This window comes from Colletotrichum siamense (genome assembly GCF_013390195.1).
Source record: "Colletotrichum siamense strain Cg363 chromosome Unknown KSG_Cg363_contig06, whole genome shotgun sequence".
Lineage (NCBI taxonomy): Eukaryota > Fungi > Ascomycota > Sordariomycetes > Glomerellales > Glomerellaceae > Colletotrichum > Colletotrichum siamense.
In genome coordinates, this window is record NW_023501019.1 from 4,789,939 (window position 1) to 4,814,225 (window position 24,287).

The 24,287-nt window shown below is 54.0% G+C and overlaps 4 protein-coding genes across 4 annotated transcripts; 2 read left to right on the forward strand and 2 right to left on the reverse strand.

Moving 5' to 3' along the window:
- Window positions 1-91: 91 nt before the first annotated feature.
- On the reverse strand, window positions 92-1,141 carry CGCS363_v010297 (Glycerol 2-dehydrogenase; the record flags this gene model as incomplete). Its single annotated transcript, XM_036642146.1, has 3 exons — window positions 92-487; window positions 554-1,037; window positions 1,119-1,141. 3 exons carry the CDS (start codon window positions 1,139-1,141, stop codon window positions 92-94), a joined length of 903 nt encoding a protein of 300 aa, XP_036493714.1.
- A 1,277-nt stretch (window positions 1,142-2,418) lies between these two features.
- CGCS363_v010298 (uncharacterized protein) lies at window positions 2,419-3,249 on the forward strand (the record flags this gene model as incomplete). Its single annotated transcript, XM_036642147.1, has 1 exon — window positions 2,419-3,249. One exon carries the CDS (start codon window positions 2,419-2,421, stop codon window positions 3,247-3,249), a length of 831 nt encoding a protein of 276 aa, XP_036493709.1.
- A 15,360-nt stretch (window positions 3,250-18,609) lies between these two features.
- gyp3 (GTPase-activating protein gyp3) lies at window positions 18,610-21,366 on the forward strand (the record flags this gene model as incomplete). The annotated part of the gene is made up of 1 exon (XM_036642148.1): window positions 18,610-21,366. One exon carries the CDS (start codon window positions 18,610-18,612, stop codon window positions 21,364-21,366), a length of 2,757 nt encoding a protein of 918 aa, XP_036493368.1.
- A 567-nt stretch (window positions 21,367-21,933) lies between these two features.
- Window positions 21,934-22,493, reverse strand: UBC4 (Ubiquitin-conjugating enzyme E2 4; the record flags this gene model as incomplete). The annotated part of the gene is made up of 2 exons (XM_036642149.1): window positions 21,934-22,401; window positions 22,470-22,493. 2 exons carry the CDS (start codon window positions 22,491-22,493, stop codon window positions 21,934-21,936), a joined length of 492 nt encoding a protein of 163 aa, XP_036493150.1.
- Window positions 22,494-24,287: the final 1,794 nt, after the last annotated feature.

Sequence of the window (24,287 nt, forward strand, 5' to 3'; positions counted from 1 at the left end):
CGGGATATGGACTATAGCGTTGGCTTTTTTTCATCTGCTCATTATGTGAGTCTACCCAGCTCACCCACCCCATCATATACCCAATTACCATTTACTCATCGTCGCCGAAGAAGACCTTGACACCGTCCGGCAGGAAGGTGCCGTCGCAGACCTTGAAGCGATCGGGGATGGCAGAGATCTTCTTGATCTCCTCCTCGGTCAGGGACCAGTCGTCAAGGTCGAAGTTGGCCTTGATGCGGCCCTCGGAGACGGACTTGGGGATGACGCTGGTGTCGCGGGCAAGACCCCACTGGAGCAGAACCTGCTGGGGAGTGCGGCCCTTGGCCTTGGCGATCTCGAGGAGAGTCGCGTTGGTGTAGAGAGGAGAGTCAGTGCTTCCGAGGCAAGAGTAGGCAGTGGCGTGGATGCCCTTGGACTTGCAGTAGTCGAGGAGCTTGGGAGAGGGGTTGCAGGGGTGGAGCTCGATCTGGTTGACGGCGGGGACGATCTAGGTTACTGGTCAGTCATGGTTGAAGTGGGAAGGCGAAGCCGGAAGCGCATGTGTAGGACTTACAGTGGTGGCAGGGTCGCTCAGGAGGCGCTCGAGGTGGGTGAGGCCAAAGTTGGAGACACCAATGTTGCGGACCTTGCCGGTGCCGACGAGCTTCTGCAGCTCGTGCCAGGTCTTGACGTAGTCCCAGTCGGGGTAGTGCTTCTTCAGGTCATCGGGGTCGGTAGACGAAGGCCAGTGCATGAGGTAGAGGTCGACGTAGTCGGTCTGGAGGTTCTCGAGGGACTTGGTGATGGCCTCGGGGACGCGCTTGTGCCAGGGGTTGTCGAGCTTGGTGGTCAACCAGATCTGGTCGCGGGGGACGCCCGAGGCAATGATGCCATCACCGACCTCCTTCTCGTTCTGGTAGGCGAAGGCGGTATCGACGTGGCGGTAGCCGTTCTTGAGAGCGGCCTCGACGGCGAGCTTGACCTCGTTAGGCTTGGATTGCCAGGTACCCAGGCCAATGGCGGGGATCTTGGCTCCCGTGTTGAGGGTGAAGGTGCGGCTGTACATGGGTTAGCTGATAGATTATAGACGACTGTGGTCGTGTAATTGTGTTTGAAAGGAGGCAGTCTGTGTAACTTACGCGGTCTGCTTGGTGGCGGTCATGATTCTTTGCATACGGAGCAACCGGGAATAGAGACGGGTATCTTGGAAGAAGAAGAAGAAGAAATCAAGTGGTCTCAAAAGCGAAGAACGTGAGATGAAGAACAAGAGTGAGAGCTATCACAGACTAGAATCGACAACATGGTGGGACGTGGGAGCTCTTATGTACCTCGTCGCTGAAGACAAGAACAGATGATTAACGTAAGCAGCAAGCTGTCCCGGTCATGGGTAGGTAAGGGGAGGTTAGTAGCGACAGGCGAACAGCTCGGCATTCTTTCCACTGCGGTTCCTGTTCGCCCGTTCCAAAGTTATGCGACATGCGCGACAGGACGAGAGGCACCGGGCTCGGGTCAAGAAAGAAGGCAAGGTAAGGTAGGTACATGCGGCGCGGGTGCGGGAGTCGCAAAGGACGGGGAAGGTCCAGTCCATTCACTTTGGAGTGAGGTAAGGTACACTCCGTTGCGTTGACAGCGTCCGCCCCCCTTTTTTTTCCCCGCTTATGCAAAAACATGAAAAAAAGCCAATTTTACGCTGTGACGCGCATTTCTCTGCATCGCACGCAAAACGCGTCAAAGTCATCACCAACACCTCAATTGCCGTCAATCACTATAGTCCCAGTAGTATTCAAACGTATAACTACACGATAGAGACATAAGGTGTGTATTTCATGCTTCCGTAGCAGTCAATCTACCCATCGAGGCATTGCCAACCCAGCTAGTCACCTCATCCCCATACCATTCGACCAACAAAAGGTCTATTTTCGTCATGAGAGATCAAGATGACATTTGCTGAGGAACAGAAGAAGAGACCTGCTGTATGACTTTATATATCTACTCAGCATACGGTTTGTATGGCTCTGAGTAATATATAAGCATACCAAGGGGCTTGATACGGTTCTTCAGAGCAAATGCTTTGGCAGTCAACAGGATTAATGACTCTCCTGATAGCTCAGCTTGTTCACGATATTGAGCAAGAGTCTACTGCTGTATAGATTGTGCCCTGTTACTTACAGTTTGCCGCTGGTCAGTACATGTCCGTGGTTTATTATATCAGATACATCGAGAAAGACGCCGGGCGACGACGACGATACAATGGCGCCCAGAATATCGAATCTACAGCTATCGACGATCGCGATGATACTGCCATTCGAAGACCAAAAGACCCACGAGCTGGCAAGTATCGTTGGCTGTACCGAACGAACGATTCGACGACATAGATCACGACGTAATATCACTGGCGAAGTGCAGAGATATAAGAGGTGCCGCCAGAGTCGACAAAAGATGGAAATATGGCATCGTACAGAGCTTCTTGAACTACTGCAGTACCGCAGCGATCTATCTCTTGAAGAGATGCAAGATTTCCTATTTGAAGCCTTCGAGATCCAGATCAGTCGTTCTGCAATCAGTCGACAGTTAAACTCAGCTGGCTGGACGAACAAGAAGTCCAAGATTATTGCTGCTCAGCGAAGTGACGAACTACGATACGAGTACTTGTACCGTATACGACGATATCGCCCCGACCAGCTGGTATTCGTCGACGAATCCGGCGTCAATAAGGATACTGGGATACGGAGGACTGGATGGGCGCCGAAAGGGCTTGCTGCGTTTCGAACTGCAGAGATTGATCGGTTTCAGAACTCTCGCGTACAGATCCTGCCAGCCCTCACGTTGAGCGGTATCCTACACTTGACTACGTATTATGGTACGACTGACGGCGATGGGTTCTTTCGTTGGCTACAGGAGTGCCTTATCCCGAAATGTGGGCGTTTTCCAGAGCCAAACTCTGTCATCGTTATGGATAACCTCTCCTGCCATCGTATACCTGAAATCGAGGGTTTATGCCGGGTATCAGGTGTCCATCTCGAGTTTCTGCCTCCGTATTCACCAGACTTCAACCCCATCGAAGAGTACTTCGGCGATCTAAAGCGATACATCAGGAAGACGTATTCGAAGTGGAACAACGATGAGAATGACACTCGGGATTTCATGGAATATCTACGTGACTGCGCTATGGAGATTGGGTATCGTCTACCCCAGATCGAGGGCCATTTCCGCCATTCGTTCGTCAACTTTGATGGGACAGAGCATATATTTGACGATATCGAACTATAAAAGGGAGGATTTGCTGCCAATATTGAACATCAGCAAGCAATCCAAATTTTCATCGTGCGTTCGCGCGCAATAGATCTTAATCGTGTCGTCATATGATGGTCAATCATCAAATCCATGATTGTAGCCAACAAGATTGCCAAAAGGTTAGCCACAAGCGCACCAGAACACAAAAAATATACCGTCGTCCATTGTTTTCGTCGGTAGCTACGTATACATATCAATTTTGCCTGTATAACGGCTGAAACGCGTTGTTGATGCTTGTGACGATGATTTGTGATGATGACACGTCATCACGATCAGAGACTTCAACCATAGTCAGAGACTTCAACTGCCCCTAACCAGTATCGGGATGGACCGAAGTGTATTGTTTGCAGATCCAAAATAACAGTAATTCTATTGCTTTTATACGTATAGAGCGGCAGTGTTGAATCTACGGCTATGGGTAGACTTTTCCGTGGTTGAACACGTCATGCAAAAAAATCGCGCATACAGTCAAACTTCACACCACTCTTGCTGTATCACTCTTCTTCGTTATCCTCCTCCGAGTAATACGTCTCTGTTGACGACGTATCACTCGAGATTTCAATCTGATTGTCCTCATCGCCTTGCTCGATTTCGTCTTGTTCGATCTGTAACTGCGTGGGCAGCATCTGCGACGCTGACAGCAGTGGTGACGAAACGAAACCAAAGAGTTCCGAAACGCCTACAAAGTTAGCCATATTCGACAGTAAACAGCTCTATATACACTCACCACGTCGACCAACTTCAACTGGCGTACCACGGATCTCTTGCTCGATGGATTGACGTGGCACTAGGGCGTCGATATGTCGGGATGACCCCAACTCGCCTGAAACTAGCGCCGCAGAGTTTTCAACTGGCGCCGCCGCCGTCCCTCCTGGCAATCCAGCGTATATTCTTGTATAAACATCTCCTTCTGACTCTCGATGGTTTGAATGAAGTTCAGAGTGAGATACCACGTCGGAGAGGGCGTCAGACTGCCCTCCGTAGTAGGCGCTGTTGTCTATGAAGGATTTGATCGAGTTCCTGACATCTTCGGTAAGATCTTGAGTAAAACCCTGTTCAGTAAACCAAATATCTGGTAACTTGCGAATTGCCCGCAAGCTACTGTCTACTGATCGCAGTTTCTGTAGCTTCTTTCTGAACCCTTCGTCGACGTTATATCGCTTGCCGCGGACGGATATAAACCACTTGATGAAGCTGGCCACTTGATCTAGAGCTTTTCGAGGCGAATCCGGTACCACTGGCGAGGACGAACGAATCGGGAGTGCGATACTTGGTTGACGAGTGCTTGGAAGGTTCAATGGCGGAAGAGTTGGCAACGAATACTGTGAGATGTTCGCATATGGCCAATATGCCGGCGGCGGCGGCGCCGGCGGCGGCAGCTGTACGTATGGGTTAGGATATTGAAGATGACGATCTGGCGCCCCCGCGTTGCCGTATATATTGACGATGGCGTTGCTGTTGGCGTTGGTTAGGCCAGATCTTGACCCTGATGATGGAAGTGCGGCATTTTCAGCCTTCTCTTCCGTCATCACTGTCGTCTCCTGGTTATCATCAACCTCCACGATATTCTTACTTCTCTTGCCCTGGCGTTTCTGATCCTCTATAAACTGGTCGTGAAGAATCTCACCAAGCAGTTCTTTAGGTGGTTCCATATTGTCAACGCCAGCCTGTCCAGTCATAATAGCCTTCGCCCACTTCTCTATATGGTGAGATTTGATCTTGTAGTGCTTCTGGCCTAGTATATAGCACCAGTTGAACTTCTCGTCGCCCGAACTATTCTTACATCTCTGGTACTCTGGGCAGATGTGCGTACGGAGAAGTTGTCTGTGCATACCCTCCTTCCGACGCTCGACGTTTGCAGGATCGTTAGCCTCACGATCGATCGCCTCTTGCATGCCGGCTGAAACGCCTGCTCGGCCACCTTTTCGAGGCGTTCGTACGCCAGTCACTATACCACCAGAGATTGGTACGGCGCTGTATTGCCACTTGACGGTGAGGTGGACTTCACCCCTCTCTTCAGCTTGTTCAAGAGAGGGGACAATATCAACCCATGGAATACTTGGCCAAGTGACCCCTCCAGTAGACGGATAGACCCGAGTGAAGATTGGTGTTGGTTTAGATGCGTTGGTGGGCTTCCTCCAAGCAACGACAACAGCGATATTGGCCTTCTTCACAATATACGAGTGAGCCACTTCTGCCTCAAGTTGGGCGCCGCTGTCTGCCTCCCAGTCTCTACTATTCGCATCTAATACAGGAGCAATACTGAATCTGTTATACGCGATGCTCTCGATGGTTAGATCGAGAACAGGTAAACCGTTACCCTTGAGCGCTGGGCCACGGGTAACCTGGATTTGTAGCAGAGTTGGTTCCTCGTTACCCATATCGTCCTCCTCTTCAAATACATCGTGGAACGACATAAACGTATCATCAGCGCTATGGCGAGGGGCCGTAGGCGTATCGTCCGCAAATCGAGTGGTTTGACGAGGGGTTGGGTTAACTGGGGTCGAGTCTGGTCGAAACGGTGGCATCGACGAAGGCAGAGTACTTCGGAGCCGGATCGTATGCGGCGGATCCTTCTTTCGCTTCCTCTGCGTTGTCGTTGCTTTTTGGCGAGAGGACGCTTTTGGAGCTCTTCGTGATGACGGAGGGGCTATAAGTACACGCTTTCTTCGCGATGTAGACTCAGCCGCCACCAAATCATTAGTCTCGGGTCCAGCCTCGGCGACGATAACCTCCTCGGCGGCCTCCTCGGCGGCCTCTTCGGCGGCGGCAGCCCGGCGAGCCCTCTCGGCGGGCGTAACGATCCTGATCGACGGCGAGGCAGAGCGTTGAGGAGGATCTCTGGCGGCGTCCTGTGCCAGTTGTTGTATACGTCGTTGTTTCCGCGTACCGTTGGCGATGGGTGACGGACGATGCCCAGAAGGGTCATCATCCGCCTGCCGAGCCGCGCGGCGGCGTTTAGGAGGCATCACGATGCCCTCAGATAATGAGATTCAATAGAAATAGATCAATTGAAGCCATCAGAATAGGTCAATTGCCGTACTACGAATATCTACGTGGCGTTGGGCAAATTTTCATGTATATACAGGGATTATGCGTGCGTAATTTCGGCAAAAAGGGGGGGCGGACGCTGTCAACGCAACGGAGTGTAGCCATCACCCCTGATCCCAATCCTTCGCGAAGCATTGCCCCTCCCCCCTCCCCCCACCTCTTGTGCGTCCAGCAATGACGCAGTACTACGCTACCTACCTTACCTGCTGCCCTATCGGCGTCCAGCCTCTTGTCTTTTCTGTGCTGACAGCTGTGGGCTTTCTCGATAATGTCAAGACTAAAGAGCGGGAATTTGGCATCTGCTTCTAAGGTAAGGTTGGCAAGGTACTTGGGTAAAGTGCCTACCTTACTCTTCCCACAAGGGCAATTTAAACAGTTGGGAAACTGATCCCGAGCACACTCAGTTGGTCAAAGCCCACTTTGCCTCCAGCAGAGCCCTATCCGTACCTATCTGCACCTATCTACATGTTCCTCAACGTCTTGCAGGGGCCTGATAACATGGAGGGGCAAAGCGGCGCAACGAGGGGCACCACGCAACAAGACACTAACGCTTGTGGAGGGGAATCGGGGGCCCCAGGGACTCGCAAATAAAATCCCATGTCGGGAGAGGTACAAAGGGGAAAAAAAAAACTGAAGCCGGCCATGACCTAGTCAGCGAATTTCGGCGTGCTTGATTGGCAGCGCTTGTTAGCCGTTCCAATCCGCGTCGTTGGAACGGGCAAATGTGCCCCGACATGCGGTTTTTTTTCTCTTTGCCTCTCCTTGCTCCTTCACATCTACACGTTATGCCACTCTTCGCCGAGACCATGCAACTTGGCCAGCCCTGGCGCGAATACCGGGCCAACTGGATGCCACCTTCTTCTCGCTTTAGGCACTTGCTGTTAAATCGGTCCCGGTTTGGCGGAACCGGGCGCATATGAACCTCTGCAGCCGCACGAATGTCTAGCCAGGAAATTCCCAACCCCACATCGCCATGACTCTTGGGCTCATTGACTTGCTTCGCCGTTCATCGTATCCTGCCCATGACTGGCCCGCTACATGGTTGGGATGATTTTTCGTCAGAAGGATCTCGAAGATTCCTTGATTCAGATCAAGTGCCACGTTCATCTCCAGCCTTCCGCTGGAGACAGAATGTTGACGTGGCCGGGAGCTCTTCCAAGGAGCATTGCGCGACGTTGTCATGGAGAGGTTGCACGGCTTAAATGCAGCGATCTCCCAACCTTCAGCTTTTTCTCCCATCTCCGCACTCTTCTCCTTTTCAACGGATAAGAAAAGCAAGCGGCAGAAGGAGTTGAACTGAACTTGTCCAGGTTTATCTCCTAGGCTGTCTGTGAAGCTGTCAAGCATCGACTGTCATTTCTGGCCCTTGATGCCGCACTAATTATTCTCACCTTCACTGTCGCAAAGATGAGATTCTTTCGCTGTTATTTCACAGAAAGCAGCCAATATCCTCTCTAACCTAGGACAGTCGTATCATCCAAGTTGTCGAGACGGGGACATGTCGTCGACATTAGCCACATAACGTCACCATGGATCCCTGTCACCCGGCCCGGAGTACCATCGGCTGGCTCCTTCTTTCGGCTACGCTACGCAAATTGTCCGACCCCGTACGTCTTGCTGGGTTGGCAAAGAGTGGCGTGATCGTCGGGGACAAACCTCACGGACAGTCCTTGCCTCACTTGTCTCGAAATCAAAGGTCGACCTCTGTCCTGATTCATACTTACCCGGTCAATGATGTTTTCGGGCGACTGAAGGCTTGTTCTCAACAAGCATACATACTATGTATTCTATGCTATGCTCAAGCCTTTTCACCTCGTGTGAGCAGCAACTTCTGAAGCTGGTTTGCGAGCGTTGGCATAAGTCGAGCCCATCCCCACAGGAATCACCACCTACCTACTGGGTATGCACAAGGCCAGTTTAGGCTAGAACACAGTTGCAACTCCCGTGCCAGGGGACCAGCTCTGAGATCGTCTCACGAAACACCTCCAGGGTGAACCATGTGAATCGACAATCTTCGTCTTCCGGTATCACACCAAGGACATACGGCCAAGGTTGCTTCCTCCCACGAGGTTTGATCTATTAGCATGGTGGACATTCTCTTCTCGGCAGTGTTCTCTGCTTAGAGCTTCCCGCACGTCTTGGCGAGGACTTTGATCATTCGATTCCTCTTCCAAGGACTACAAAAGGTCTGGCTGCTCTGTGTTTTGGGCTTAAGCTTGTTGGACAACCTGTTCTATGTTTACCCGAACATCCGAAACTAGAGCAGACTTTTCCTCGTGATTTTCCTTATCATACCTATAAAGAGTTTTGTACACACGTGTGATATTGTGGTTGCTAGGCCCCTTGAGATTCATGTCGAAAGTAAGCTCAGTACAGGCAATCTACGAAGCCAAGAAAAGGCTACGAGAATGAGTGAAGACAATAAGCAACCGAGAAAGCTGTCTTACATATCACTCCGGCAACCAACGGTACAGTCCACGTCCTTGGCTTTGGCGCCATTCATCACGCACGAGCAACAGCCACAGTGTCCGAGTTCCTCAAGCCACCGTCCCGTTAAGGTGCTGGCCTACAGACGGTCTGACAGCCGTCCTTGTCTCAGCCAAGGAACAACATCGGAGGCTGTGTTAAGGTTTGTGGGGGTGATCGGAGTACCGCCTGCTCTGGTCGTTGCAGCGTTCGGGGGGCACACCGGGTTGGGGGAAAGTAGGAGGGCATGGCTCAGGTTTTGGGTACAAAGGTTGATGCTTGTCTGTATGTTGACTTCTCTGAACTCGCCAAGGAGCAAATAAGACCCAAGCTATCTGATACATCAAACTTGGGCGATGGCTAGCCAACATTCATGGTCAGCGTGTCTTGATGGTTGATGAATGTCATGGAACGTCTCGCGAAGGATGATTAAGGCTCTACACCTGTTTACAATATGAATCCTGGCGATGTAGAATTAACACATGAAACAAGGAATGCTGACAGGTAAGATTGTACGCAGAGCATATACTACTGTACTAGGTAAGAGCGTAGCATGACAGTACAGTCTGCCAGATTTGAAGGTTTCCATAGTCATTGTTAAAGGCAGATTGCAGGTACATCCTTATTTTTCTCAAGATGTTTCTATTCCACGTCGATCTGGGGCATCTGTGATCAATCCCACCGATTGCGAGTGCCGTTGCTTAGTGGGCAGCAACTGGTTGAGAGCATCTTCAACAGATGAGTTGCTGATGGAAATCGTAGCAAATGACCTGAAGTCGCTTTCAATTCCCACCCGGCGCTCTTTGCCATTTCTCTCCTCGGAAAGCTAATTATACTGGCCTCAAGTTAGTTAAGCCAACATACGAGAGCCTTTCTAGGCGTGCGTATTGAGCCCATCATGACCGACTTAGAAACGAATGACAACCTTAGAGTACGTAATGCATAGTTTCTCAATCGCCGTCAACGCATCCCGCCGGGCCCTCTCCGGCTGGCGGCCCCATCCCGCTCATCGTGAGCGGATCCCCTCAACTGCCGACGCCGGCAAACAGTGATTTTTCAGGCGGCCCCCAAAAAAGGTCCCCGGCCCGCCGCCGCCGCTGTCCGCCGCGACCGGCCGGGCCCCCCTCCTCAATGGCCTCGACCGCGGCGGCCACCATCTGCTTCGGCAATCCGACCAACCAGGCACCGTGCAGCCGTGATTTGGGGGGATCCGAAGTCGCGACGTTATTGGATAATCGGGGGATTTCCCCCAGCGTACAGGACGATGCGCGATGGAGGGTTAGCCGTGGACGACGTGTCGTGCTCTCAGTTGGGCCGTCTTGCGTGAGGATTGAGGCCCGAAGATGGAAAGGGTCATTTAAAGATTCGTCGACTGCCCCGTCCTTATAGAAGAAGAGAAGGGACTCGAACAAGTTGCATACCAACTGATCTGGTTGGTTGATGATCTCTGCCATCACCACCGATCGCAAGTCGCCAATCCCAAGACCAGCGACGGATATTTACAACTGCGTTGAAATGAATCGATGGACCATTACTTATTGGAAATCAGGCTCGATGCCCTGTTCATTTACATCGAATCGCCATCTATTCTAGAAGCTGACGATTGATTTTAGGACGACACTAAATGACGGAGACGTTGATGGGTAGGAGAAGGAATGAATTGGTAGTGTGGTATGGGTAGTAGATGATGGGAATACAGAGTCGCTTTTACTCCTCGGCATCACCGCCTGCAGCGACGGCTGGGGCAGCGTCGCCGTTGGTAGCGGCGGGTGCGTCGGCGGCCTTGACCTCGCCCTTGGCGGGAGCATCCTCGACGCCGTTGGCTGCCTCTTCTTCGTCGCCGTCACCCTCGGCCGCCTCCTCCTCGGCAGCATCATCGTCGGCCTCTGGCTCGTCCTCGGCGTCCTCCTCTTCGTCAGCCGCCGCCGCATCGTCCTCGCCGGCGGTCTCGGTCTTGCGCTTCTTTGAAGGGGGTGCTTTGTCTGCGCAAGTCGCTTGTTAGAACTGTCGTCGGGGATGTTGCTGAGTGGGGAGCTCACCTTCTACACCGTTGGCTTCTGCGTCGTCCTCGGCGTCACCCTCGCCCTCTTCGTACTCCTCCTCTTCCTCCTCCTCCTCTCCATCATCGTCCTCTTCGCCCTCGTCTTCCTCAGACTGGTACCTACAAGCAAGACGTATTAGCATCTCAAATGGTCCGGGTAGTTGGCGCAGCTGTTCCCAGGAACCAGGACCACGCGCAAAGTTGCTACAGCACTGGTTCTCAAAGAGAAGAGAGGCTTTGTTGCTACCAGGAATAGCTCCGAGCATCACCAGCTAGTTTCTCCTTGGCCAGAGACAGCTCAAGAGAGCAGGCGCAAGGGTAAAGTTGGATGTGACTTACTCCTCTTCCTCCTCACCGTCGTCGTCGGGGAGGGAAACAAGCTCCTCTTCCTCGTCTTGCTTTCTCTTGCGGGTGGACATGGTGTTGATGGCGGCTCGAAGGGGTCAATTGGTTCAAGTTGAACAACTCAAGGTGTGTTTCCGGAGAGAAACAGACAAGAGATGGATGGGGAAGGGCAGGATAAATGTAGGAGAAGCAAAGAGAAAGAGAGAAAGTTGGGGGGCGGCAAGGACGAAAGGTAGGCAAGGTAGGTAGGTTGGCGCATGGAAAGCTCTGGGGGAGGGAAACGGGACCAAGCCAAGGTGGGTGGTGGGTGCAAGTCGACTGGCGGCGGCGGTGCGGTGAGGTACCTGTCTGTCCGTACCTACACTACCCTACCTCTCTACATACGGTACGTCTGGCCCGGGGACATGAGCCCAGTGTGCGGTGCGGGCGGGCGTGAGGAGAAGAGAGGAAGAGGAGGAGGAGGAGGAGGGAGTGCGCGGGTCGTTGGTGCAGTGCGCAGTGAGTGTGCGGGAGAGGGGGAGGGAGGTGGGAGCTCCCTCTCTCTCTCCTCTCTCAGCTGAGTGGTGCGCGCCCTGCCATACTGTTTGCGAGGGAACGTGTGTAAGGCAGAGGCAAGAGGTAGGTACACTGGGCTGATGGTGCGCAAGGTGAGGTAGCCATGTAGAGACGGGCTCTGGAGCTGGAGCAGGAGCCACGACCCCAGGCTGAACGAGGGAGCACCAAGGTGAGTGAGTGAGAGAGGTGTGGTGGAGGGTGGCTGGGGGGAGCTTCGAACTTGGACCGGACGGGAGTGGACTGGGCTGGGGGCCGACGAGTAAGACGCAAGATGGAGGACTGGAGCAACAACCAGGAACCTAGGACCTAGGACGAGTGTGAGTGAGCGGCTCAGAGGTGAGAGAAAGAGGGTGCGTGGTGTGTGTGAGAGAGAGGGGAGAGGGTGAGTGACGGGCGGGTGAGAGGGAGAGAGAGAGAGAGAGAGAGAGAGAGAGAGAGAGAGAGAGAGAGAGAGAGAGAAAGGAGGGCGTGGGTGAGAGCAATGGGGGTGGGTGCAGGAGACGAGCGGACTGGGGGAGATCCAAACAGGGAAACCAGATTGGCGTGCGAGCCTGCTCTGGCTGGTGGTTGGCCGACAAGCGAAAGAGCTCGGACACTTTTGGGGAGGGAAGAGCAACATCACCATCCCTGTCCACCTACCTTACCTGCCTTGCCTTACCTCCGGACCTTGCGTGCAGCAGCAGCAGCAGCAGCAACGGTGACAGCAAGTTGCAACAGCTCAACACCGAGCTGCGAACTTGCCTGCTCTGTTGCGCTCCCGCTTGCCCTCCTCTCTGTTCTTGAGCTCTCCCCTCCCCCCTCCCCTCTTCCCCTTCCCAGGCGTCACCTCCTGAGTCTTTTACCCTTTCACCCTTTCCCCTCCTCAACCCGCTGACTGCTCCGACACTCGTCACTCATCAGCGTGAGCTGTTGCTGGCAGCTGCTCATGCCTGCCCCTGTGCGAATTGGGAGCTCTGCCCCTAGCTGCTCTTCTCGAGCCAATCGTCATGGGCCATCACTACCATTTCCGTTCCTCGAATCACCCCCCGAGGGTAAAGCTCCCACTCAGGGCCACCAGCCGGCTGCTGACGTGATTCTAGCCGGAACGGGACGTCATGGATAGCGTCATCACGTGCGCTAAAGCTGTTCCGTTCTTTCATACTGAGTCGCGCTCGCGACTTTCCCCCTCGCCATCCCGCTGAGCCGGCGTTACTCCGCGCCTTGGCCTACGCTGCGGGCTTCCAGGAGCCCATCGTCTTGCACTTGCACTTGCATCCGCCATCGTAGCCTTGCCCACCTTGGTCCATTCTGACCCAAAACCACTGCGGACGCTTGTCCTTGGTCGCGAGATTAGGGCAAAATACAATACTCAAAACCATAAACAGAAACTTGCATCGCCCAACATGTTCAATGCAAGACTCCTCCGTAGGCACGGATTGTCCGTTTGGTTACCGAATTGAGCTGACCGGTTCATCCGAAGCTTTCATCTGGCCTGAATCCGAAAGCTCCGTGTGCGACAGCTTTGTGATGTGAACTCTTGCTAGCCTTCGTAGGTGCCAATACGTTGGCTGCAGACTTGTAGGTGCAGTTTGATAACTTGCTGGAACGGACTTCCCATTTGTCCATTGTAAGATCGTGCCGGGCCGGATAAAATCCGAGACGTCTTTTCCGACGTTGATCAATTGGAAGATTTTGGCCGCCAGCTGAAAGCCTTCGACTTTTGTGATGCAGGCGCACAGCGGCAGCGGCGGATGGCACGTTGACCAGGTTTAATTGGAAGACCCTGGAATCGCAAACCTTTCGGCATGGGCTACCGAGCGCTGGAAAAGGACGAGGAAAAAGGAATGTTCTATCTCTTTTCGGCCGCCAGGCCGCATCCTAGACTCGGGGTTCCCATCCAGCGGTTCAAGGGAGAATGAGACAGCGTCGATCCACAAAGCTACACTTGTCTGACATGTCGATAGTAAGAAGCAAGGGGAATAATGAACGAAGAGACAAAGCGACTAGACGCCGGGACAGACCAAAAGATATGTGTCATGTGTAGCTTGTTCTTCTTCTGCTCTCTGCTCCGCACGTGTTCCGAGCGGTCGGGCTCGTTTCTAGGACGAGCTGTCGGGGTGTTCGGAGTTGCAGAGTAGTACCCAACGGGTGGTATTATTTTCCAAGGTCGGTCTAGTTGTAACCAAGGGGGGGTAGTAGATGGGAAATAAGATGTAGGTCAGGCCTGGGCTGGTCCATCGGGGCACTCGCCAAAAGAGCATTTAGATGGGACATCGGCGATGCTGGGAAAGCCGGAGTTTGGAATGAGCATCGTGATCCGTATTCACGCCTTATTCACGTGAGTGAGCACGTAGTACTCCGTATTGATGCCAGAACGGCCTGACCCAGCAGTGCGGGAGATTAAAGAGAGAGAAGAGAGAAATCGAGATGTGGTCCTGATGAACAGGTAAGGCACATCAGGCGGGAACCTGATGTGGAAACGAGGTGTTGAAACTTGGCCACGCTGAAGGAAAGGTAGGCTGCTAGCCTTCCAACGCGTATTGAAATCCTTGGAAAGAGATATACCGTAAAGTAAGTAGCAATTTGGGATGATCGAGATTCGGCTGGCGGCCGGCAGCGCAGACGGGATGATGCATGCTCGAGGATGCATGACAGCCTCGAGATTGGCATCCGTTGGCGGCGCTGACTTGGTGGCTGGAAATCCACGGTCTCCAGTTGTTTAGTGTCTTTGTGTTGATTTGCACGAGACAGACAGGAAGAGACAAAGCATCCCGCCCATCAGGAGGATTCACTGGAACGTCATCCCGAGCGCAGCGTTGATTGAGCTGTTTGGTCAACAGGAACAGGGCCAGACCATGTGGTTGACGGAGGAAACGATTAGGGCCCAAGTCTTAGTCATGCCGTAAGAACGGGTCGGGTCGGGGGAACAGGAGAACAAAAAGGAAGGGAAAAAGAAAACAAAAAGACAAACGGCGAGACCCATCCAGCAGCGGGAACTGGAGACATGTTGAGGTGGGCGGAGAGAAAAGGCAAATATTGAGCAGCAAAAATTGGATCGTGGGATGCAAAAGATGACGAAGGACGAGCAGATTTTCTTTGGTTGTTTCCGAAAAGGGACTTCGGCCAGTCAGGATCGGAATCGGGCTCTTACCCGGGAAATTGGAAGGTGATTGGGCAGAGGGTGATGGCTTCTTGATCGGGACTAGCGCCAGGAACGGGTGGACGCTAGCAAACCATCTTTGGCAGGGCCCTGGCAGCCCTGAGCAATCCCTACCAGGTGCCCTGCACAGTGGAAGCTGTCGGGTGGGCAGTGGGAAGTCCCCCCTTGAACAAGGCCGCTGTGGCCCGGGCAGTCTTAGGTTGTGCGCCTGTTGGCCGCTGTTGTCCGCCATCAGCAGCCCCTAAGCAGGTCCACGGCAACACGGGTAAGTGGTGCAGCGCGGCACAAGTGGTTTCCCCTGGTGCCCTGGTGGGTGCCCCTGCAGAGAGCGTTGCACCAGGTGCGTTTGTTGCGCTGCCGGGACGTTGCGTGAGGTGGTGGTGGTCGCGGGTCGACATCCGGGCCACTGTCCGGTGGCCGCCGTCCGTCCATCTGTCCCATCGTCGTTTGTATTCGTAAAGTACCTGGCTCACTGGCTCACCAAGCAAAGACCCACAGTCGCAGTCCCGTTCATGTTCCTGACTGCATTTCTGTTCCCTGCAGGTGCAGTGTTTTCTCAGTCCTGAAGCCGTCGTCCATGGATGCCATGCCCTGCCCTGGCTGACGGAGGCTGAGAGTGGGCGCCGAGTTGACATGTCGTCGAGGGTTGCGTACCTGCTGCCACGCACCGCAGGGAATAAACGTCAAGGCGCGTGTGCTGGCCGCCGTGGTAATAATGCGCAGCGTATTATCGGTCTTGGATGCAAGGGATGCGGGAAGACGGCGGAGAGCATGTCGGCCGGGACAAGAGCCAGGAAACATCGGACGGTACCTCGGCCGATGCCTGGATAACGCTGACAAGAGCAAGTACCGGTCTCTGAGCGCATGCCGTACCACTTCCCGAGTGGATGGAATTTGTTCGAGAAGGAAGAAACGGGGCACCAATTGAACCTGCCGAGTACCTACAGTGTACGTATGCGGCCTCCGTGCTAGGCGCAAGCTGAACAACCTGGCTGTTGACGACTGACGACTGACGACTGACCGCGTTTTTCGTCTGACTCTCCGACACAGAGAGATGCGATTGATGAGAGATTGCGGGGAAGGAGCACACGTCGCGGCGGTGTTGCGGAATCTGGCGACGATGTGGATGGACCGCTGAATCGGATTGATTGTTGATTGGAACTTTTTTTCTTCTATTTTTTCACTGTCCGTGTACTCACTTGCTGCTCGAGGCAGACTCGCAGAGAGAAAAGATAGAAACAGAAACAGATGCAGAGTCTGGATGCCGTTCGCCAACGGGTGTCTGACTCTTGACTCTCACCGTTTTAATCAATCTATTGCCCCTTCGTTTGGCGCGTGTAGTGATTGGAAAGTCTTGGTATGGTCCTGGGTGTTGGGATCTGGAATTGGCTTCGCCTCGGAGCCAGCGGCGCGGTACCTCTCTCTCTCTCTCCCGTCTGCTGGTATACATGGTAAAGTACTGACAGGGAAGCCAGGGAAGAGAAAGAAGACTGGACAGCCAGGCATGGAAGGCATGCATGCATTTCTCGCATTCATAATTCGACCACCGTTGGAATTGGAATGCTTCTATTGGCGCCAGCCATCAGTTGGCCCGTTCTCTCCAAGGGAGCTCCCATCCAGATGCCTTACCGCGTGCCGCACAGAGTGCATATGTACTGAGTCTGTGAAATTGGAGGATGAAAATGAGAATGAAGTGGAAAGGCCTCCAGGCGGACTCGACAAGCGAAAGACAACGGACCAGGGGAGGCGAAGAGAGACCTTGAAGAAACCTGGAAGGGAGAGGGCGAGAGAGAGAAGAGAAGAGGATCTTCCATTTCAAATCTCAAATCTCAATCTCGTCAACGAGCAATCCCTTTTTTACCTTTCTTTGCCCCCCCCCCTTCTCTCTCGTGTCTTCACCTTCTGAACTGGCATCATCATTTGGGTGCTCCTTCCTCGCTCCCTCCCGCGTGGTAAATCACACTTTCGGGAAGCTCCTTCCATCTGATCCTTCCCTACATTTTTGATCTTATTTTTATTTATCTTTATTTTATTTTCCTCAATTGCTTCCTCTCGTCGGTAATTCGCCCGGGCAAAATAATATCTACTACCTTACCTCACCTTACCTCCTCTAACCTTGGGCTGCCCATCTGCTGGCCTTCGCCGCCTCCTTTCGCCAATCCACCTGATTAATCTTTTCTTTCCTCTCTGTCTCGACTCCTTGCGACACTCGCTCATCCTACCACAATCTCTCGTTTCTTCGTCTGCCTCGACCCGACGGGACTGTCTCTCTTTGACCGTGTCCAAACCGCACCGGCCTCATCAACACCGAACCGACAGCAGCCAGCGATACCTTCCATACGTCTGAAAGTCGGCCAATCAGCCCGCCGAACCATCCGACCGCGGCCGTCGTTCCTTTTACCTCGTGGCAGCGGCAGCGCCTCCCAAAATCTGACGCACGAGTCAATCACTCTTTGCGTCTCCGAGACACCTTCGACCTTGGCGACGCCACAGATGCCCGCCCTGCCCTGAACCATCATCAAAGCAACGAAAACAAAAAAAGAAACAGACAAGAGAGACAGGCACCTGCTTTGGGCCACTTGGAGCTCTGCATCCCACCTGCAGCATTTCAGAGCTTTGCTTCTACCTTTCAACACTCGATGCCCCGCTCTCCATTCTGTTCTTCTTCCGATCCTCTCGACGCATGTTTCCCGGCTTCGGCTTGAGCCAATGACGAAGACGCCCTGGTCCGGGTCCAAACGCTCGCTTCAGTTTTAGCATCTTCATCTGCGACAGCAGGCATCCGCCCCCAAAAACCCAGGACCACCCGCCATTAACCAACCAAACCTCGGACGACGACGGCCGCCATCCACACATACTTCAGGTCCATCCATTGTACCTACCTTGCCGTGTGTGCCTTGCCTTAAACCGCTGCGTACCTGGCCCCGTTCCTGAAGCCTCCGCAATCCCAAGGTGCCATTCGACCCATCGATACCACCACACGCTCACCGCACCAGTCGGATACCTCTCCCTTGGTCTCCTCATTTTACCGACGATAACGACCTCCTGCGTCTGCACCTGTCAGAGCCGTTTCCCCAACTTGACTCCTCTGACATTGCGTCTCTTGTTTCGCATTCCGCGACCTACCATTCGACCTCAGACCTCGTCAGAATAACGCCAGCTCTCGCCCATTGACTCGGCTGACGGTCGATCTTTCACTTCCAAGTTTCCCCCCTTACATCCGGCCCCCAGCCTGCATACGCATGAACCGGCCTCAGGGCATCACCTCGTCTCGTCGCATGCCCTGTGTTTCTTTCAAAGCCTGCCGCCGCTCCTTGCTCAACTCGACTTGATTGTCACCCTATTTTCTTTGCACCACCCTCGCACCGACCGGTCTTCAACCTGCCATATCCCGGCTTCCAGCAGCGATCACCCATTGAACCCGCCCCGCCCGGCCAATACCGACTACGAGTTGTTGAGACTATTCGAGAGGGTTGCTGCAAGACGCAAGGTTCATGCATGTGCCGCGATGGTACCGTTCTCGACGACTTTGACTGCCCTACTACAACCAAAGTGCACCACCACTACCTGAACACTATTGCTTGCAACACCCACGTCTACCGCTTTGCCTGCCCTGTCATAACGAGAAAGGCAAAGGGAAAAAAAACATTATCAACTTTGACACGCCTCCCGTTCGGTCAATCCCCTCTTGTAGCAGTCGCCGCCGCTGCCATATAACGGCCGGGGGGATTCAGCCAATATGACCCTCATGGCCGTGGCAGCGGATTCTGGTCAACCCGACGCCCAGATCGCCTCGGGAGCCATGGCAGACCAGGACCCTACCATCCACCGTCAGACGAGCATAAAGCATCGCCAGTTCGGTATTTATGCTTCAAGGCGGACCCATCCGAAACCCGTCCCAGCTTCTGACGTTCCAGAGCGTCCCGACTCCCCAGCCGCCAACTCTCCAACACATGCACATCCCTTACCCACATCTCCCCCACGCTGGGACTCGCTGGCAAACAATTCCAGTAACTTTGCGAGGCAACAAAACCTCATGAGCGCCCGGTCACAGTCGCAGTCGCCTCGCCGTGCCCTATTCCATTCAATTCGAAAATACCCCTCCTCGGAACGCCCCTTTGCCTCGCCGTCCCCCAGCCTCAGTCATGGTTATGAAGAGGACGACGACCTGAGTGCCGACGAATGGACTAGCAAAGCCGCCGCCCGCTCGATTAGATCTCCCGTACCCTACGACGACGACGACCGATCCTCGATCGATACCATGCAGGTAGACAACTTCTCTCGTCCGAGAAGGCCTAGCATCAAGCAGCCGATACAGGACTCGTATAGTCCCCGGCCAGCGAACTACTCTCCCTCAGACCCACGCTCCGACCCCAATTCGCATCATCAAGCATGGCCTCGGCCGCGGGGTCAGTCTGGCTCCTCCGCCCGGTCTGCCTCGACGTTCTCCTCGATGCCTGCCACAGGAAACGATAACTACGAGCATCGCGCCCCATCTCGGCTCCGGAGTGCCCCGCCTCCGTCGAGCCTCGCCCGACCCCCATTGGCATACGGTCGGGTTGATAGCTCAAGCTCCGGCTTGTCTACTTATGCGCGTGAGGCACCGTGGATGAGTGGAGACGAGATGCGGTCCAGCTACCGATCTCAGATGACATCTTCGAGCGCGCAGGGCACGTACGTGACGGAAAGAAGCAGTGTTCTGACCAAGAACAGCTCAGTCCCTTCTCTGTACGCTAACGGCGAAGAGCTTAGTGTCGACGACGTGATGGGCATGTACGAGAAAGGCTTTCAAGACTCGAGCCCCGAAGATAACGACGATAGCCCGGTACCGGCGTCCGAGATCAACAAGCGCAATACGAGAATGCTCGAAGTCTTGAGTCAGCCGTTGACGATGCCTGCCAACTCACTAGCCGTTCCTGTTTCAGAGACCGTTGTCCGCCAATCGGTCGATATGTTCAGAGTATCCGAATACCCTTCGTCTTTGCCTAAAGAGGTTGGTTTGCTGGACGACGACCAGGGAGAGGAAGAGGAGGACGACGACGATGAAAAGAACGACGAGGTGGACGAAAAAGAGAAAAGAGACTCGGCAAAGTCTCTTCAGAATGAAAAAGATGCGCTAACCCCGTCGCCGAAAATGAGCAGCCCAACAACGTCTTCGATGCAAACTGCTGTTGAGCCCGAAGAAATCGAGGAACCTGGTGCTCGGGACCGATACGGATTCAAGAAGGCCAATCAGTACATCACCAGGGAACAATACGACAACTGGGACAAGGGCTATTCCCAGTATTTGGACAGGAGACGTAAGAAATGGACCGCCTTCTTGAAAGAGAATGGCCTCATGACGGACCGTCCACAGCGGTTCCCACCTCACAGTGCTAAGGCCAAACGGTTTATCCGCAAGGGCATTCCTCCCGAATGGAGAGGTGCCGCTTGGTTCTATTATGCCGGAGGCCCTGCTATACTTGCCAAGCACTCCGGTTTGTACGATCAATTACTGCAGAAGAAGGCAAAAGATGTCGACGTGGAGGCCATTGAGCGAGATTTGCACCGAACATTCCCGGACAACATCAAGTTCAAGCCTGCGAGCATGGCTGGAAAGCCGAACGTAGAGCCTGAGAGGAAGGGCGAGGATGACGACGAGAAGAAGCCTGCGGACACGAATGAGCCCCAGATTATCTCGTCTCTGAGGAGAGTTCTACACGCATTCGCCATCTACAACCCTCGCATCGGGTACTGCCAGAGTCTGAACTTCCTCGCTGGTTTGCTGCTTCTGTTCATGGATTCGGAGGAGCAATGTTTTTGGCTATTGAACGTCATTACACGGCTGTACCTGCCAGGCACTCACGAGATGAGCCTCGAAGGATCGAAGGTGGATCTAGGTGTTCTGATGAATGCCATTCGGGAGTCCATGCCCGCAGTTTGGGCCAAGATTGGCGACGATTTGGAAGGTGACCCCAACGCACCGCGTCCTGCGAAGCCAGTAAAGAAGCCCAGATCTCGGAGGAAGAACCAACCCAGCATCTCTTCGAATCGTCTGCCGCCAATCACCCTGTGTATGACGGCGTGGTTCATGAGTTGCTTCATCGGCACCCTTCCCATCGAAAGCACGCTCCGCGTGTGGGACGTCTTTTTTTACGAAGGCTCCAAGACGCTCTTCCGCATCGCTCTTGCCATTTTCAAGCTTGGCGAAGACGAGGTTCGGGCCGTCGCTGATCCCATGGAAATGTTTTCTACTGTTCAAGCCATGCCCCGCCGGCTGTTAGACGCCAACGCCCTCATGGAGGCGACGTTCAAACGTCGTAACGGGTTTGGTCATATCAGCCAAGACACCATTGATAGTCAACGACAAGAGAGACGTGACAAGGTGCAGACAGAAGGTGCCCGGGCGGCCACGTATGCCGTGGGCAGCGGAAACGCAGTCGACGACGGCGAGGTGCGCAGGAAGAACACCATTTTCGGACGGAGGAAGCTGGGCAGATCAGCCGAGGTGATGTGATTCCATTGCAGAAGCAAGAAGGCAGGGAGGCAGCAAGCATATCATTCAGCAATGGCGTTTGGGGAAAACTGCATTTAATGGTAATGACTACATGGCATGCGGGACAACTGGCAAGCGAAAAAAGGACATCATCTTAGAAGAGGGCACAGACGAGCCCCTAGCATATTGGAATTTTGGCAGCATAGAGCAGATGCATGCGAGATTGCCTGACTGGAACAGCAACACTTGTCGCAGCTCTACCACAGGGTGCCATTTTTGGCCCCGAGCAGATACGTTTTCTTTGTACAGACAAATACATGAAGATTATCATGGTATTCATAAAATGGTTACAGTGACTGGTAAAGTGTTTCAAATCCCTTGTTCAAAATATCCGGTCCAATTACGGAAACATTTGCAAAGGTATCAAGGCCCATGATAAGCCGAATCCCATCCCGAACGCCGCCAATGCTCTCGCCATCAACCGCCGCCGTTTTGTGTGTTGAATGTAGCCCATGTGTCTCCCATCTTGATATCCACCCTGTCCGCTCCTCCTGCCTAACGACCTTTACCCCATAGTACCTTAGGTGACTACTGCTTGACCTCTGGGACGGAAAAGTTGGCGGGGCCCTTGGCGTAGCGGGTGACGTAGACCTTTGCGTTCTTCTCAAAGTCGGGGCGGTTGTTCTTGTACTCGTCGGCGATGCGGGCCTCGAGGGGGTCGTCGGGCTGGGGCTCGACGAGGAGGGAGCGGACGGCCTCGAGGACGGCGGAGAGCTTTGTGGCGGGCTTCCAGTTCTCGGACTTGAGCATGCCGAGGCAGATGTTGCCGAGGGAGTCGTTTGTGATGTTGGGGTGGTAGATGCGGGTGGCGAACTTGACGACGGGGGCCTTGAAGGGGTAGTCCTTGGGCAGGTCGACGATGACGGCGAAGGTGCCGCCGGCGTAGGGGGAGTTCTCGGGCCCCTGGAGGGTGACGTGCCAGGTGTGCAGGTCGGCGTCGCGGGCGAGGGCGATGGTCATGCCGGTCGGCGGGGTGGCGGTGACCTCGGTGAGTTCCTGGAGAGACGGGCGACGTTAGTTTGGCTTTGGCGGGGGAGGGGAGGGAGGGGTTGGTAAGAACGGACCTTGGCGATGCGCTTGCTCGACATGATGGGCGATTTGAAGCGTGTACTTTGTAGTTTGGTGTTGGTGTTGGTGTTGAAAGAGGGGATGGCGAGAATGAAGAAGCTGTTGTTGGTTGGAAACGGAGCTGTAACCGTCAAGGTTGGAAGCTCTTGATCAGCAGCAGCAGGTGGATCTCGTGTGGAGCTGTCAGGGGAAACGGCAGGAAACGCTCGATTTGGCTTGCAGACACAGCTCGCAAGAAGAAGGCAAGAAAAAGAAAAGACGCTTCTGGGGCCGGCAACGGTGAGTGATGATGGCTGGTTGCAGTTGTCACAGATGAAGAGTGGTGAGCTGCGGCTGCGATGATGGCGGGGTAGCTTGCTTTTAAGGCGTGGTGGGGTGAGGTCCCCGTACCTATGTGAAGGCACTTTACTGTGCCCAAGGCCGGGGCGGATGCTTGTCGCTGAATGTGTGACGCCGGGCGGGGTGTTGGCGGCAGAATCAGCGCGGTGAGTGGGCAAAGGCGCTGAAGCAGCTCATCTTTACTCTGCTAAGGTATCATGACTGCGTCACTGCATATTCAAAATGACAGTACTTATCCAGTCTGTTTGTTGTTTGATTCACTTTGTCAAGGCAGCAAAACCACGCAGGCTCTGCAACAAGTCGTCTTCTCATTCAACAGAGCCGACTCCCGTCTTGGACTGAATGCCGGACAGTTGACTCACCTGTCTAGGGTACCGCCCAATGAGGCTGGTCTTCTGCCTAGCTTACCCTAAATGCATTGGATATGGAGGCCTTTGAGGTGCATTCAGTCATGTCAACCCATGGAAGCGTAGGTAGGACACTCAGAGGAGAGCCTCATCTTTGAAGCCGTGAGAGGCCAATCTTTGGACTGCTCCTCAGCCTCCTACAGGACCGGTGGCTCCGTGGACACCACATCAGCCACCACCAAACGGCATCAAGACATCTCGTTACCTTCCTATTTGTCGTATGCGATGCGAGTATGGAAAACCGAGAGGCCACAGTTGGGACGGCATGGCTGCGTTTGTGCGTAAGTTCGCGCCAGGCAGCGCTGCCCGCCGTGCCGCGGTTTGAAAGGGGCATCTGTTCATCCACAGGGGAACACATACGAATACAGGAACATATCTCGGCCGTCAGCAACCCGTTTTAGGGGACTGAGCACGCGAGCAGGCATCAAAGTCGGCCAGAGGCAACGAGACCGGCGGCCGGGCACATCATGCGTGTGTCTTCATCATGTGGTTGGTAGGCAATCTCTCACCCGTACCACCTCAGATCCATCACCGTTCCGTCGGGAGGCGCTCCGACTCGAGTTGAGACGAGGCAAACTTTTGTCAGTCAACTCTACTGACTGACTTGCCGGTCTGCAGCACACTCACTCAAGAGAGAGAGAGAGGGCCCGGATGCTGTCGCGCGTTTCTTTTTTCGTCTCCTGTCGGCCAGGCCACCCGGTCGGCGGGTATTGACTTTGTCCACGACGGCTTTAGGGGACGACGAAAGACATGTGGGTGCTTGATTCATGTGCTTGTGTCTGCCGCCCGCCGCACTGAGAGATGCAGTAGCGGATGATCTCTTGGCGTAGGGTCTTTTTGCTAAGCCTGCGTCTGCTGCACCGTGGGATCCTAGGGGCTGGCTGGGCTTGAGCTTGTTGACAGGGTTGATTTACACGTATATCATTCGGGGTTTACTTACTAACTGCGGTCATCAACGCCTAGGGTCCTGTCTCTTCTAGCAAAGCTTTAATCAAAGTCCGCAAGAGAAGGAGAGGCTAGGGGACCTCGACGGAGCGGAGTACTGCAAACTCGCGCTCCTCCGGGTGG